The sequence below is a fragment of the Astyanax mexicanus genome, chromosome 4 (assembly GCF_023375975.1).
Source record: "Astyanax mexicanus isolate ESR-SI-001 chromosome 4, AstMex3_surface, whole genome shotgun sequence".
Lineage (NCBI taxonomy): Eukaryota > Metazoa > Chordata > Actinopteri > Characiformes > Acestrorhamphidae > Astyanax > Astyanax mexicanus.
In genome coordinates this window covers 20113852-20129872 of record NC_064411.1, presented here as the reverse complement: position 1 = coordinate 20129872, position 16021 = coordinate 20113852, and the positions used below count along the sequence as shown (strand labels likewise).

Sequence of the window (16021 nt, the reverse complement as noted above, 5' to 3'; positions counted from 1 at the left end):
ATTTTTTTTCTTTGTTTTTCCAGAATAAACAACAAGGATATTTAATAAAGAACAGTGTTAAACTGCTGAAAGAGGTGAAGCACAAGCCATCCAGAAGAATCTCCTGAAAACGCAGAAATTGTTTGCTACATTTCACAGACAGATGGAGCCAAGTCCCGACATGGAGAAACATCAGCACTCTGTCAAGAGTTTTACTAAACAGAGTGATATCAAAAAACACCAGCGCATTCACACAGGAGAGAAACCACATCACTGCTCAGACTGTGGGAAGAGTTTTAATCAAGAGAGTGATCTCAAAAAACACCAGCGCATTCACACAGGAGAGAAACCACATCACTGCTCAGACTGTGGGAAGAGTTTTACTGAACAGAGTACTCTCAAAAAACACCAGCGCATTCACACAGGAGAGAAACCGTATCACTGCTCAGACTGTGGGAAGAGTTTTACTCAACAGAGTACTCTCACAAAACACCAGCGCATTCACACAGGAGATAAACCGTATCACTGCTCAGACTGTGGGAAGAGTTTTAATCAACAGAGTACTCTCAAACTGCATCAGCGCATTCACACAGGAGAGAAACCGTATTACTGTTTCGACTGTGGGAAGAGTTTTACTCAACAGAGTCATCTCAAACTGCACCAGCGCATTCACACAGGAGAGAAACCGTATCACTGCTCAGACTGTGGGAAGAGTTTTACTAAACAGAGTGATCTCAAAAATCACCAGCGCATTCACACAGGAGAGAAACCGTATCACTGCTCAGACTGTGGGAAGAGTTTTACTTTACAGAGTGTATTACATCAGTGCATTCACAAAAGATAGAAAAGTATCCCAAATCTGTTCCTCTGCCATAAAAATGCAAACCTTAAATCTTTCAGACAGCCAAAAACACCTCATCCTGCACAAAATCTTCACTCTGTTACAAGAACTTGGCTTTTTACAGGTTCAGAAAAATGAATCTTATCCAGAGATGATGTTTACTGAATTTCATGCTGTGTTTTTATGTTTGTTTGTATACCTACATTAGTTAATGCCTGCAGAGCTCTTCAACACTTAGTGTTGTGTTTTAACCCTTATGCCCTCCTCGGGCATTTTTGTACATTTTTTTCAACTTTTTTTTTTTCATTTGGTGATCATTTGGTGAAAATCTGCTTTTTCATTAAATTTTTGAAATCTATTGTCTTTTACTCTTACACGTCATTCATACTCTCTGGATGCATTTTGCACCCTCTGGACACCTTCGTGGCAAAAATGTACACGCACCAAAAAACAGCTCTTAAATCATTATACATCAATATTTTTTTTTGCTTTTTTTTCATAAATCACTTAATCAATTTCAGACCTACTCAAAACTACCAAACATTAAATAATTTTCAGAATTTTAACCCTTTAAATGACAGTTTAATTATTTGAATTATTGCATTTTGTTTTGCAAAAAAACACGAAAAATGTATTATTTTCCATAAAACAAACAGTGGACAGATGGGGAATTGGTGGTAATTACAGTCTTGGATATGTCAAAGATTAGCAACAAAATTGTTTTGATTGCATTATTATTTTTTATGTAGTGCCAGATTTCAAATTTTGCACCCTCTGGACACCTTCGTGGCAAAAATGTACACGCACAAAATCAGCAATAAAATCCTCATATTTCAATATTTGTTTTTGCTTTTTTTTTCATACATCACTTAATCAACTTCAGCCCTGATCAAAATGATCAAATATTCAATAATTTACAGGAGTTTAACCCTTTAAATGACAGTTTAATTACATTAATTATTAATTATTCATTAAAAAACTCACAAAAATTTAATTATTTTCCATATAATAAATAGTAGATGGATGGGGCATTGGTGGAAATTAGAGTCTTGGATATGTCAAAGATTAGCAACAAAATTTATTTGATTTAATTATTACTTTTTATGTAGTGCCAAATACTCCCTCTGGACACCTTCATGGCCAAAAATGCCCCATTGACTTCCATTGAAACCACATTTTTTTATCTCACTGCAATTACAGTATAAAACCATGCATTCTGAAATGTTAGTATTTCATTTTGAAGAAAAATAGTGATATTTGACATTTTTACTGTATTCCATTAGATTCAACAATTTTCCCATTTTAGGCTGATGAATTAAATTCTTGTCATTTTGCCAGTTATATTATGGAGCCATGTGACTAACAGGGGACCCCCTAGAGTGTGTGTGTGTGTGTGTGTGTGGGCCTGTGAGAAAGAGAGAGATAATGAGAGTGTGTGTGTGAATCTGTAAGCACACACTGATATTTTTGGGGTGAAAAAAGGTCACCTTTGATGGATGTCTTTGAAGAGGTGATTGAGTAAAATCATGTCCTCTTGCCTTTGATGTAATCAAAAACAACAACAAAAAAACTATTAGTATGTTTATGCACCTGGCTGCTTTCACAGCCAAAGATAAACGTGCAGTTTGGCTGAGGGGTCATTTCATAGAGAGCAGAGAAGGAGAAAGACCTGCAGGAAAAATGAAGAGACATTTTAGTACAGAGGAAGCATTAGAAATGGTCATGCAGCCTTTATCTACAACCGAGCTGCAGGAATCCTCTGAAGAAGACACAAGCTTCGACGCGGAGTCTAACACGGAATGGTCACTGGAGTCCTCCATTTCTGAGAGTGCCTCTGACCCTTCCTCTGAAAGTGAAGAGGACATTGAGGATCCTGCCCATCTTAACAGTGAGTGGACAGCGAAAAATGGGCAAGTTTGGTCTCCATCTCATTCCAAGACACTGCGCTACATTCAGGCACCCAGTGGCATGATTGCAGGGCCCACAAGATATGCCATAACCAGAATCCATGATGTGGCATCTTCTTTTGACCTTTTCTTCACTCCTGACATGATCCAGCTGATTTTACAAATGACAAACCTGCATGGGAGGCGTTCGGTGTCAGGATGGAGTGATGTAGATGAAACAGAGATTAGAGCATACATGGGACTTCTCATTCTGGCAGGTGTGTACCGGTCCAAAGGAGAATCTACCCGCAGCCTGTGGGATGACCAGAATGGGAGACCAGTCTTCAGAGCCACCATGTCCCACAAACGATTTCAATTGATAAGTGCCAGCCTCCGATTCGATGATCGACTCACCCGTCCTTGCCGACACAAAGAGGACAAGCTTTCTGCTTTCTGTAATATGTGGGACAAATGGGTGCAGCGTCTCCCACTCCTTTTTAATCCAGGGGAGAACATCTGCGTCGATGAGCAGCTTGTACCTTTCAGAGGCCGCTGCAAATTCGGGCAGTATATGCCCAGCAAGCCAGCGAAGTATGGGCTGAAAATCTGGGTTACCACAGACGTCGCCACATCATATGCCTGGAGGTGCCAGGTGTATACTGGAAAACCCGCTGGTGGAGCTCTAGAAATGGGCCAGGGAAAGAGAGTCATCCTGGATATGACTGAGGGGCTCAAGGGTGTCACAGTTACTTGTGACAATTTTTTCACTTCCTACTCACTTGCCCAGGAGCTTCTGAGGAAGAAGGTGGCTCTGGTAGGGACCATCAGAGCAAATAAGCCTGAGCTTCCCCCCAGATTGAAGCAGACAATTGTTCTTGGTTGTTCGTAGGTGGTCAGCACCTACAGCTGTAGCAGGCGGACCTCCCGGTGGCCTCTTGTCCTCTTCTTCAATTGCATCGATATCTCCGCCTTCAATGCTTTCGTGCTGTTCACTGCTGTGGTTCCCTCCTGGAACCAGCAAAGAACATACAGACGGAGGCTGTTCTTAGAGGAGCTGGGGAAATCCATGGTGTCCTCAGAAATTGTGCGGAGACGGCACCCTCCACGTACAGCAGCTGCTGCTGCCATGGTGGTGGATTTACAGGCCCCTGTTGCTGCTCATACAGAAACAACTGATACTGCCATTGGCACTACTGCCACCAGAAAGAGAGGTGTGTGCTGGTTGTGCACAGGCCTAAAGAAGAGGTCCTCTACCACCTGCACCAAGTGTAACAGGTGTATTTGTAGAGAGCACCAGGTCACATGCTGCAGGGCCTGCTGGTCTGCTTGAAAGGAACTAAGCTAAACTTTTAGGAGCAAATTCAGAATTCTAATTCCATTGTACATTTGTGACAGCAATGCCAACAAAAGTGTTCTTTCTTTCTAAACTGATTGCACACACACACACTCTAGGGGGTCCCCTGTTAGTCACATGGCTCCATAATATAACTGGCAAAATGACAAGAATTTAATTCATCAGCCTAAAATGGGAAAATTGTTGAATCTAATGGAATACAGTAAAAATGTCAAATATCACTACTTTTCTTCAAAATGAAATACTAACATTTCAGAATGCATGATTTTATACTGTAATTGCAGTGAGATAAAAAAATGTGGTTTCAATGGAAGTCAATGGGGCATTTTTGGCCATGAAGGTGTCCAGAGGGAGTATTTGGCACTACATAAAAAGTAATAATTCAATCAAATAAATTTAGTTGCTAATCTTTGACATATCCAAGACTCTAATTTCCACCAATGCCCCATCCATCTACTATTTATTATATGGAAAATAATTAAATTTTTGTGGGTTTTTTAATGAATAATTAATAATTAATGTAATTAAACCGTCATTTAAAGGGTTAAAATCCTGTAAATTATTGAATATTTGATCATTTTAATCAGGGCTGAAGTTGATTAAGTGATGTATGAAAAAAAAAGCAAAAAAAAATATTGACATATGAGGATTTTATTGCTGATTTTGTGCGTGTACTTTTTTGCCACGAAGGTGTCCAGAGGGTGCAAAATTTGAAATCTGGCACTACATAAAAAATAATAATGCAATCAAAACAATTTTGTTGCTAATCTTTGACATATCCAAGAATGTAATTACCACCAATTCCCCATCTGTCCACTGTTTGTTTTATGGAAAATAATACATTTTTCGTGTTTTTTTGCAAAACAAAATGCAATAATTCAAATAATTAAACTGTCATTTAAAGGGTTAAAATCCTGAAAATTATTTAATGTTTGGTAGTTTTGAGTAGGTCTGAAATTGATTAAGTGATTTATGAAAAAAAAAGCAGAAAAAAAAATAATGTATAATGATTTAAGAGCAGTTTTTTGGTGCGTGTACATTTTTGCCACGAAGGTGTCCAGAGGGTGCAAAATTTGAGGAGGGCATGAGGGTTAAGAAGTTTTTACACACAGAATCATAAATGGTACCACTAACAGCATAAACTAGGAACATACATTTTTACAATTTTTTCAGTGATATGCTGAATAAATAGTAAAGCGATGATGCTAGCTCAGAGTAAAATCGTATATTAAATCTCAGCATTAGCTTTAGAACTAATAATAAACAAAAGTGAGGATTTTATCATTCTGGGACATTTTTAGGTTTAAAAATTGAATATGCTTTGCCATAAGTAGGAAATGATCATTTGGTCAACTTATGTCATTTACAGCTTTAACACATTCTCAATTGTTTACACATAAAAACTTTCTTTATTTTTTCCTCCACTCCACGTTTGTAGTTTGTAGTTGGAGCGAGGGCACTGCCAGTGTTTGCTCCAGATGTTAGATTAGCATTACTTAGTCTTTTAAAATTTAGATGTCGTAGTTTAAAGGAGTAGAGTATTCTTAGGAGTAGAGAATATTCTTAGCTTGCAACAAAAGGCCAACAAAATCCTTTTCAGAGTTAAAAAAAAAACAAAAAACGGTCTAGCTGTAGTTTCCATACTGAAAGCAACACTCAGCAGGCTATGCAGCAGTAAGACTGCAGGATCCTTGATTCCCTCTACTGCACATGTGTCAAACACAAGGCCCGCGGGCCAAATGTGGCCACATCCAAGCGAGAGCTTGTAAGATCTTAGTGTCTATAATAAATAGGTCAGAAGCGTTCTTTGACCAAAAACTACATTTCCCACAACGCTTTCGATTGTATTACCCGCGAAGTTACGGCTTACTGCCACTACACACGGCAGTGTAGTCATTGATGTGGAAACCCTGCCGGAGGGAAGGCGTAACTTCGCGGGTGGAATTGAGACATACAAACTTTTATCCCATAATGTCCAGAAAAAGAGAAGCTGATGCAAACGGACGGCTGTGCTTCAAGGCGAAAGACCGGTATGCCTTTTGTGTTACGAAGAGTGTTACTGACCAAAATAAACGCTTGTTAGGAGAGATATAAGTTCTGTGTAAATATTTATACGACAATAGCTGACAAAATCTGTTTTAATGACGTTAATAAACATCACTGTGACAGCGCTAGTCACAGTTTCACCGCAGCAAAGGACGAGGACGTGAATCACTTATCTAACCAGCCTTTAGTGATTTCTGCCCCCAATAACCCTTTCAATAACCTCTAATAGCCTTTAATAGTCTTCAGTAGCCTTCAACAGTCTAACCTTGCAGCCGTGGTGTGTTCACTAAACTCCGTAGTTATAAACATCCTGAGGTTAGCAGCGCGCTAACTGACCTGTTTATAATGTAATCCGAGCAGTGACTCCGTGACGGCTGCTCTAAACTGCTGCTGTTAGCTGCTTGGGCTGAAAGATGAACTGTAGAGAGCTGTATTATTCGGTTAGTGGGGTTTATTTTCTAACCTTTATTTTCTACACAGAAGAATTTTAAAAACTGTAAAAACGCTCCAGACTGGCTCAGCTGAGCCCTGTAGCCCGTGGCTGGGCTGTAGCTCTGACTGAGTAAAGACTGCGGGCTTGTGCTGCTGCTGCAGCTCCGACTAGTGGTTGTATGAGGAACTGCTAAATCTGAGGAAATGCTAAATCTATCACATGTTCTTAACAGCTCACAATTTTTGATTTTATATTTATTAAGCCTTATTTCAGTATCAAACGTTTTGATCAAAGTTAATGTAACTAGTATTTTATGTCATTTCTATTCACTTGACTAGTTTGGTTCTTGATTGATGGAGTTTTTGGATTTCATAACATGACAAATTAAAAGGATTTATGTTAATAGAGCAACAAGCAAACATTTTTTCCATGCAACTGTAATATTTGATTGAATAAATAGTATATTGAGAGTTATTTAACATTAAGGAGTAATTACATTCATTTTATATTACATTTTATTACATTTTATTACATTTATAAGTTACATCTGGCCCTCAGTGGACAGCCAATATGCCAATGTGGCCCTTGGCCAAAATGAGTTTGACACCCCTGCTCTACTGGTTTTCTCATTGGTCTATGGTTCAGTCAGTCTGATTAAAAATCTGCAAGTTAATCTACAGGGATATTTGGTTGTGTTGTGTTGCTAAAGTTACTCTGTTATCTTTTCCTTATTTGGTATCGTTTTGCTAAAGGGTTTTTTTTATATCTCTAAAGGTACTAAAAATATCTAATCCATTTAGTTTATTGATTGTTTTATCCAGTACCAGCTATTATCGTTGTTTTACATCACCTTATGTATTTACTCATATTCATATCTATGTGATTCAATAAAAGGCTTTTATATTGCAAGATCTGCAATCTTATCTATTCTTTCAACTTAAGCATTTAGCCAAAAGCTTTTGTACACAGCCAAACATACATTCAAGCAACCACTATATACAGTGCCTTGCAAAAGTATTCGGCCCCCCCTTGAACTTTTCAAACTTTTGCCACATTTTGGGCTTCAAACATAAATATATGATTTTTTTTGTTTGTTTTTTGTGAAGAATTAACAAGTGTGTAAGAATACGGAGGAGTTTTGCCTTACTATGTTCATTGTTCATTGATTAAAGGGTTAATCTGTGTGTAACTAAATCAGCATTTCACTTAATCAGTATGTTATTCAAGCATTTAGCACGATTCATGATGATTCACATTGTGACTTAGAATGTATGTATATTGTGTCCTTGTGCTCAAAGCAAGGCCGTTTTTCTTGCAACTTAGCATGATTGATTTTTTCCAGCGGAACCATGAGTTTCTGTACATGTAATCTATAGTCTGATAAGGTTGGGGTGACCGAGTTCTCGGCTGACGTATAGGATGAATAACTGCTTATCAGTATCAGGATCCGGGGGGGTGTGAGGAGCCTCCTCACACACTATTAGACTGAGGCCAGGCGAATGTCTGTTTTTATTAGACTCTGTCTAGGAAGAAGAGTAGAGTTGGGCGGGAGAGCTTCTCCCGAGAGGGACTACAGAGCCACAGGTCCTGTTCACACAGCCGAGAACTCTGGAAACCCCAACTTTTCTCACCTTTGGGGTTTTCCTCTTATTTTCACCTTTTTATTTCAATTCATTTTTCAATAATCTTTTTACTCAATTTTTGATGTATCCAAAAAAACTGTTTTGCTCAGATTCTTTGAATAAAATCTGACGGAACTACAATTTTGGACTGGATCTCCTTTTCTTCTTTATGACGTATCATGCCAGATACATCATAATTCGAACAGTAGATCAATAATCTTTCAATCGTGAAGTGGAACGAAATTTATTGGATACACATTATGTTGAGATACTCAGTATTTTGAGAACATTGGTATTTAACTTGTGTGAAACTGACACCAATAAATCCATCACTCCTGCTATTTACTTACATAGAAGTGTTTTTTTCTCAGTAGCTCAGTCGCTGTGAAGTGTGGAGAATAGTTTTGCAATATATTGATTATCGCTGAATCGCAGTTTTGAGATATCACCGTTATCATTAATTTACCACTTTGCTCAAAGGTGCTGAAAAAAACTTGAAAGTGGGACTTGAAAGTGCTTGAATTTTACATGGTAAAAGGTGTTTGAACCCTGTGTTTAAAAACCCCAGCAGCACTGCTGCACCTGATCTACATGTACCAACACAACACACACAAACACGTCACCACATTAGTGTCAATGCAGTTTTAAGAAATATTTATCACGAAAATAAAGCTCTCTGGCACTGGGAATTAAATATACAGGGTAAAATTTAGGCTAATCGGATATGCAGGTGAAAAACTAAACTGTGAAAAAATATGTGTGTGAATATGTGTATGTTTATACCTACAAATCTCAAATGTAAATTGACATAATATGGACCATTAAATGACGGTAACAACCTGACCGTTTGACACTTAGCTAATCTGCATACCAGTAGGAGAGAGCAGAGATAGACTGGCTGTGTATGAAACGGTAGGCAGCTACCACAATCCCTCATGCCTGAGCTGTTCATATGTTAACACCCACTAAATGATTAACCCTTTACAAGTATTAATATGAACTTTAGGAAAAAGAATATAAAGAGAATTGCCCTTTTTTCTATTGTGAGTTAAATGAAGTCACTGCTGCCTATTCTAATAAGCTAACCGTATGACTAGCTTGACGAGCTCTGGGGACATTTTTACATGGGATGTGTCTGAAAGATCTGTGGACAAAAAGACATTGCTTAAAATAATAAAAAGTATTATTACAAACGTTACAAAAGGACTTTCTGAGCTGAAAACAAAAAAAAAGAAAATATGTTTTATAAAATTTATTGAGATATCATATATATCCTATACCCAGTTTATAGACACATTTGGGACATACCGGGGTTGGACAATGAAACTGAAACACCTGTCTACAGTCACTCAGTTTTGGATCTTAGTTTGCATAAAAATAAATTTATGCCAGTTTTTACCCTGAGCTCTGGCTTGCTCCAATTTTTTTACTCCTTTTTTCCTCTCTGTGTCACAAACTCTTCTAGTTCCTCCCTTTACCCAAGTTTGATTTTAGGAAGTCTTTATAGCCACAGGGTCAAAATGAGACGCATAAACACTACAGAGCAGGGGTCTCACCATGGGCGCAGATGATTATAGTGACCTCATCCGAAATCTACCATCTACAAGCATAAACGTTGGGGTTTTAATTTAATTAACTGTACGTTTGTGGAGTTCTGTGTTCCACAATGCCCTCGTTTTTAAACTAGGAAGCGTTCAGTTCAGAGGTTACATTGTTCGGAGCTCCGTGTTCCAGTTCCAATGTAAATTTAACGCACCTTCTCAAGTCCGGGGTTCTAAGGAGCTGGTAACTGCCTGTAGACTACAGACACAGGCAGTTACCAGCTCCTTACGGTACGTGTCCACTGGCACTTTTTTTCAACGCTGGATCTCCTTGCTCGTTTTTGAATTAAAATGAAGCAACAGAAGTAGACAGTCATAAGTTTAATATATATTTTTTTTTTTACCAACCTCACTGTAACCTATAGCTCTATAAACAGGCGCCTGTTCTGTGTGTGTGTGTGTGTGTAAGAGGCTTGTGTGTGTGTGAAGACGCAGCCTGCTCTTCCCTCATTGGCTGGACGCAGCCTGCTTTTCCCTGATTGGCTGGACTGGACACAGTGCGGCGGCCGGATTTATTTGAATAAAGTTGAGCCGGAGGGCGGAGCTGCGTTAAACGCAACAACCCGGCATGCACCGAGGCATGCAGCGGCTCTCTCCATTGATTTTATGTATGATGTTATTATGATGTTATTTTAGTAAGCAGTCGCTGTTAACTGAAATTATAAGATGTAAAATGTTAACATTGTCTTCCTGGTCTTGCCTAGGCTGTAGCAAGGAAGAAACAAAAAACAATGACAGCGTTTTTTCAAAAAACAATGTGATATGGAATAGTAGGATGTCAGTGATTTGGCATCATGGTGTAAGAATGCGCGCAGATGGCACTGGGGACATATTGACATACCAGACCAATAACAGTTTCAGTATGGCTAGTGTTGATCAGAAAAGTGATTATTCTAAAGTTTATTGCAGCATATATATATATATATATATATAATTTTACAGCTTGGTCCCCCCCAGTTCAAAATGTCCATCTGCGCCCCTGGGTCTCACACTCGTGGCCCGCGGGCCAATTGCGAGACGTGTTGTTACAAACAGCAGAGATGTAGTAATGACACATTACAAATACGTGCTTTCATGCTGAAATACTTTATATTATGCTCTTTAACAAAGACAGACATGTGGTATGGCATATTAATGAGTGCATAAATTAATTATATATATAAATTAATTATATAATTTCTATTATTATTAGAAAAATAACAAACGAAAATTAACCCAAAATGTTGACAAAAATATAATCTAACGAATTTCAAAACATAAAAACGAAAAACGTTAAAATGGTATTAATACAACAGTTTAACACCTGGATCAAACAGTTATAAGGATTTATATTTATGCTTAGTACACAGACTAAGCTTAATAGAGCAGACACAGGCATTCTGCTGTCCAGAATTTTAACAGGTGCTTATTCTTACTCAATAGCTGGAGTTTTTGAAATGAAAAATTAAAAGAGAAAAGAACTTTGAACTGGACATAACTTTATTTATGTCATTTATGTCACATTTCACTTTGCTATTATGTAACTGAAAGTCACTTTTAATTTTTTTTTCATATCTAAAAAATAAAGCATCACCCTGTCATCTGGTGCTGCATGTCAAGTATATAAACCTTAAAAAACATTTGAAATACACAGCAATATAAAGCTATATGTTAGCGTTCATTTCTTATCACCAGGGCAAATTTATTTTAAAAATGTATATATTAATTAATTGACTAAAATCTCTCCTGCATGCTGCAGTCACGCAGAACGAGCTTGAAAGCTTGCATGGCACTGCGATTAAAAAAACTTTTAATAAATAAAGTCCTATAAAGTGTAGCAAAATGTATGGTATTAAATTTGAATATTTACTCATATTCAATCAAGAGAAATCAGGCAAAATACGCCGCTCTCTCTCTCTCGCATCGCCGAGCTGAATTCAGCGCGAGGCTTCAAATAATATAACAACTCAGTTTAGTTAAATTAATTAAGATGAGTGAGGACCTGTAAAGTTAATCAAATATTGTCAAATATAAAGGATAGGTTGAGGTTTTGGTGAGCTGTTTCAATTATTTGAAACCGAAACTAACTGAAACTGATATTATTCTGCGCACTATTAGAAAGCCTTTGATTTTGTTTTAAATGAATTTTTATTTTATATTAATTATTTTTGAATTCATTTTAAATATTTTTTATTATTTTTATTGATCAAATAATTTTTTTCATAAGATATATATTTTTATTTTTGATGTATTAATTTTTATGATCTTTTTAAAGTTTTTTATTTTTCCTTTTTTATCTTTATATTTTTTCCGTCTATAGTAAATGTTAGTTTTTATTTCTAATTTTTCTAATTTTATTTATAATATTTTTAATCCCTTTTAAACTGTAAATGCTCAGCGGCACAGTAAATGAGGGTCCTCCTCCAGTGTAAATAACCGATTGCTTGATTAATATTCAATGTTGCAAACCCAGTTTTTACATAAACAATAAACAGAATAAAGAATAAAATAACATTGCTGATGTATCTTCAACAGCACATCGCATCCTATTCACTTCAATGGAGAGAGCCACTGCATACCGGCTGGGTTGGGTTGCGTTGCGTTGAACGCAACCCCGCATTCTTTATTCAAATGAATCAAGCCGCCGCGCTGCTTTCAGCCAATCAGGGACTTCACACACACACACACATTCGAGCCTTACACACACAAACGGCAAAATATGGATTTATATAGAGCACAGTAAAGTTCATTTAATCATTAAAAGTTTAAAATTGAGTACACCTGTAGCCTTGTTTGGATTCAAGATACGCCCACACGGCGAGACGAGAGATTTGGTGTTCTGTCGACTTGTGCTACCCTGACAAACCGTGCTACCCTTTTGTGTATATTTAAAGGTAAAAGCACAAAAGTAGCACAATATTAGAGCATGTTTCCAGCAGAAGTTCATGTACTATGTTTGGATAGTCTAAACCACCGTATCAGGGTAAAGTTATGGTAGTAAGAGTTTATTATAATCTTTTTTTTTATTTAATTTAAGATCATATTTTATTATTATTATTATTATTATTATTATTATTATTATTATTATTATTATTAATTGCCATTACACTTTGACAATGTAATGACAGTCCAGGTTATTAAATGAACAAAAAATATTAGAAAAACAGAATTATTATAGTACACTTGAAATAATAATACAAATAGCACTTTAGAAAGCGTGTATCGATGGGTAGCATCACTCGACAGAACACCTGGCATGGCAGAATGTGTTGAATAAAATACGTGTTCTTGTCCTGTGCGGCCCAGCCTCACCCAGTCTCTACCTACAGCGGCCCCCAGATAGAATAAGATTGAGACCACTGCTATAGAGCCAGAGAACCAGCTTAAGTTCCAGACCTGAAGATTCAGACCAGTAGTTCCAATGAACTTAATACACATAAACAGTCCACAAATACAGCTACAAACTACAAAAGCATACAATAGACCCAACAATAAATGCTTAATGTTCCTACAAGTACAGGCGTTTAACAAATATCACTCATTTGTATCTCTACAGGACGCCAGAGCAGCCAAAACATTAAGTACACACAAAAATCACCAGTCACACGGCATATTACTTAGTTTCACATTGAAGGGCAGCCTTTAAAAAGGCTTTTTAATATAATATGACACAATATCTGTCTTATTTCCATGATAGTTAGCTAAATATTTAATTATTCCAGCATGCGCTCTCCGTTTTACTACTAATCAATGCGCGTAGCCTGACCCCTTCATCCGAGCGCAGAGAAGGGGCTAGGCAGCCATGGCCCCGCCCCCGGAGTGAAAAGCATGAGTCTTATTGGTTAGATTGTCCTAAGACTTTTCTAATAGACTCATTACTACACCCTTCTCAAAATCAGGAGAAGGGTCCGCGGACACGTGAGCAGAAGACATTTTAAAGAGCTTTGATTGGTCAGTACCGCTGTCAATCATACAGTCCTATAGCAACGAAAAACACAGGCTAATGCTTTGAATTAGTTGCTGTTTTTTTAGTTAATCTATAAAATAAATGCTTACACTTGCAATAATTATATACATCCTGATAAAAAAATATGTAATTATTTACATGCACATTTGGTCAGCCCCTTAGAGGCCTTACTGCACACCACTGATATGTATATTGAATATGAATTATATATAATACTTAAGGCTGGACAATAATTTAAAATCACTGATTGTCTCCAATAATGTTTTTGTAATTTTTAAACGAATATATTTTTATTAAATATTGGCCTGGAGTTCTAAGACAGCAATGGTCCTCCAACTAAAAAATATTCTTAAGAGGCATTTAGTATTTACAGCATCTGTTACCGACTGACGTTCATTACAGAGAGCTGCGTCAGTTCAGTGCATTAATTTGAGAAGAAAAGATAGAACCCAATAGGCATATGTATAGCCATACACCTTATATAAGGTATATACACCTTATATAAAGTTCTTAATACCAATACAGAAATGAAGAAATTTATTGTGTGTAAAGGATGATTTACACTTCTTACATAGGTATAGGCTTCATAAATGTATTTAAAGTAAAAAAAAAAGTATTTATTGATTTTAATAGTTCCTAGAATTTTTTTTGTTACAGATGTACTGAACCATGAGACTGCAAAAATTTATATAAAAAACTGTATGCTAGAACTGCATCATTTTTAATTTCTGCCTTGAATGTCCTGAATCATTACTACATCTCTGCTGTTTGTAACAAATCAAACCACATTTACATATTTAGTGAGTGACTCCTTAGAGCAGTGGAAACATGGGCCAGTTCTTAAAAGGTTCCCTGGAACCGGCTCCAGCACCAGCACTTTTTTGGTGGAAAAGAGGTATAAGAAGAGCCGGCTCTTTCGGCTTCCAAGTAGCTCCTTATATTTTTTGGTTGCTTAATTCAATTTATTACCAAATTGTGTTTACAATGAATTAATAGAGTTGAAACATACATTATATAAAATATATATTATTTATATGGCTTTATTTTTATAAAAAATAAATAGTGAAATACAAAAACAAAGGCCCATCTCAAGTAAACAAACAGGTCCAATGTAAATGTGTATACTATTTTCAAATGTGCAACTCTATACAGTGAAATCAACAGCGCTGAACACCATCAACAAAGTGTCACTCAACAAAATAAAAAATAATTGTGCAAATAAAAAAAACAAGCATCCAGGTGATGTTTTTTGAAAACTTTAGCAAAGATTGACATAAAAAGGAGCTCATGTTTGAGGGTTTGATTGGTTTCTGTTATGATCTGCCCTGTTGTGGAAGAGGGAGCTGATGTTGCTACAAAACACAGTTTATGCGAGGTCACGTGTGTAAGGTGTGGGTAGATCAAGCACTTCAATGTTGAATGCTCTTTTTGTCAATCAGAACGTGAATCATCTTTTTTTATGTTCCATTGTATCTTAATTCTGGCAAGACTTTTCTTCTTTCTTTTTAAAGAAAACTAAAATCTCTGTAAATGTGAACCTTGGTGATATATATGTTTTTTTTTCATACACTGATCTTGATTTTAAGTATATTATTAATATTATTATTTTATTGAGTAAATACTACTATCATCATTGTAAATACTTGATTTGATATCTTCTTACTGGAGTTTATTCCCCTTTTGAAAACCTTTAGATATTGCTAATAATAAGAAATGCCTAAAAACTGTAAGAGTTTATGAGGAGCTTTCACTGTTGCCTCTAGTTAATATTTCTCTATTTCTATCATTTGGTTTCTTCCTTAATGTTTTTTTTAATGCTGTCTTCTATTGTGCTTTATATGTATCATCGTAAAACTTTAATCTATACGTTTATATTTATATATATATATTGGCTCACTCTCTGGAATCAGCGCATGTCGTTTATTTGAAAGAGCCGGCTAAGAGTCTGACCCATCACTACTAATAACTACAGTGCCGTAGTTTAACACTTTATTGTTGTGCTGTTGTACCAGAAAAGAATGTAGACTGTTAAAACTTACTCCTATCACCATGTTCTGTGTTACAGGAACCAGAGTCACTGAAGATCACAGTGGAGATGGAGATCGTGGGAATCTCCACAAAAGGCGATGAGACTGTTCTCCTCAGTGACACCATGGAGGAGTTCAGCGTTCCCGCCACTGTGTGGAGTGGTGTAACTGTTGTGAGGGAAGGGGAGGTGATTTTAAACATTGAAAGCCCACTTTTTAATGAACCATAATGTGATAATTCGACAAGTTTTTGTGTTCAGATTGTAATATTTCTTAGCATGTTCTG

General features: G+C 36.7%; 1 protein-coding gene across 2 annotated transcripts in view; it reads left to right on the top strand.

The window, feature by feature from the left end:
- The window catches only part of LOC125801524 (gastrula zinc finger protein XlCGF49.1-like), a 40562-nt gene continuing 24541 nt past the window's right edge, over window positions 1-16021 (top strand). The window contains exon 1 of one of the 2 annotated variants that reach the window (XR_007438707.1): window positions 1-944. Coding sequence is in view for 1 of the 2 variants with exons in the window: in XM_049478330.1 (XP_049334287.1) it covers window positions 143-823 (681 nt within the window). In the remaining variant the exon portion in view is untranslated. Of the gene's footprint in view, window positions 1660-16021 lie in introns of those variants that run through there. The other variant, XM_049478330.1, reaches the window with a different exon arrangement.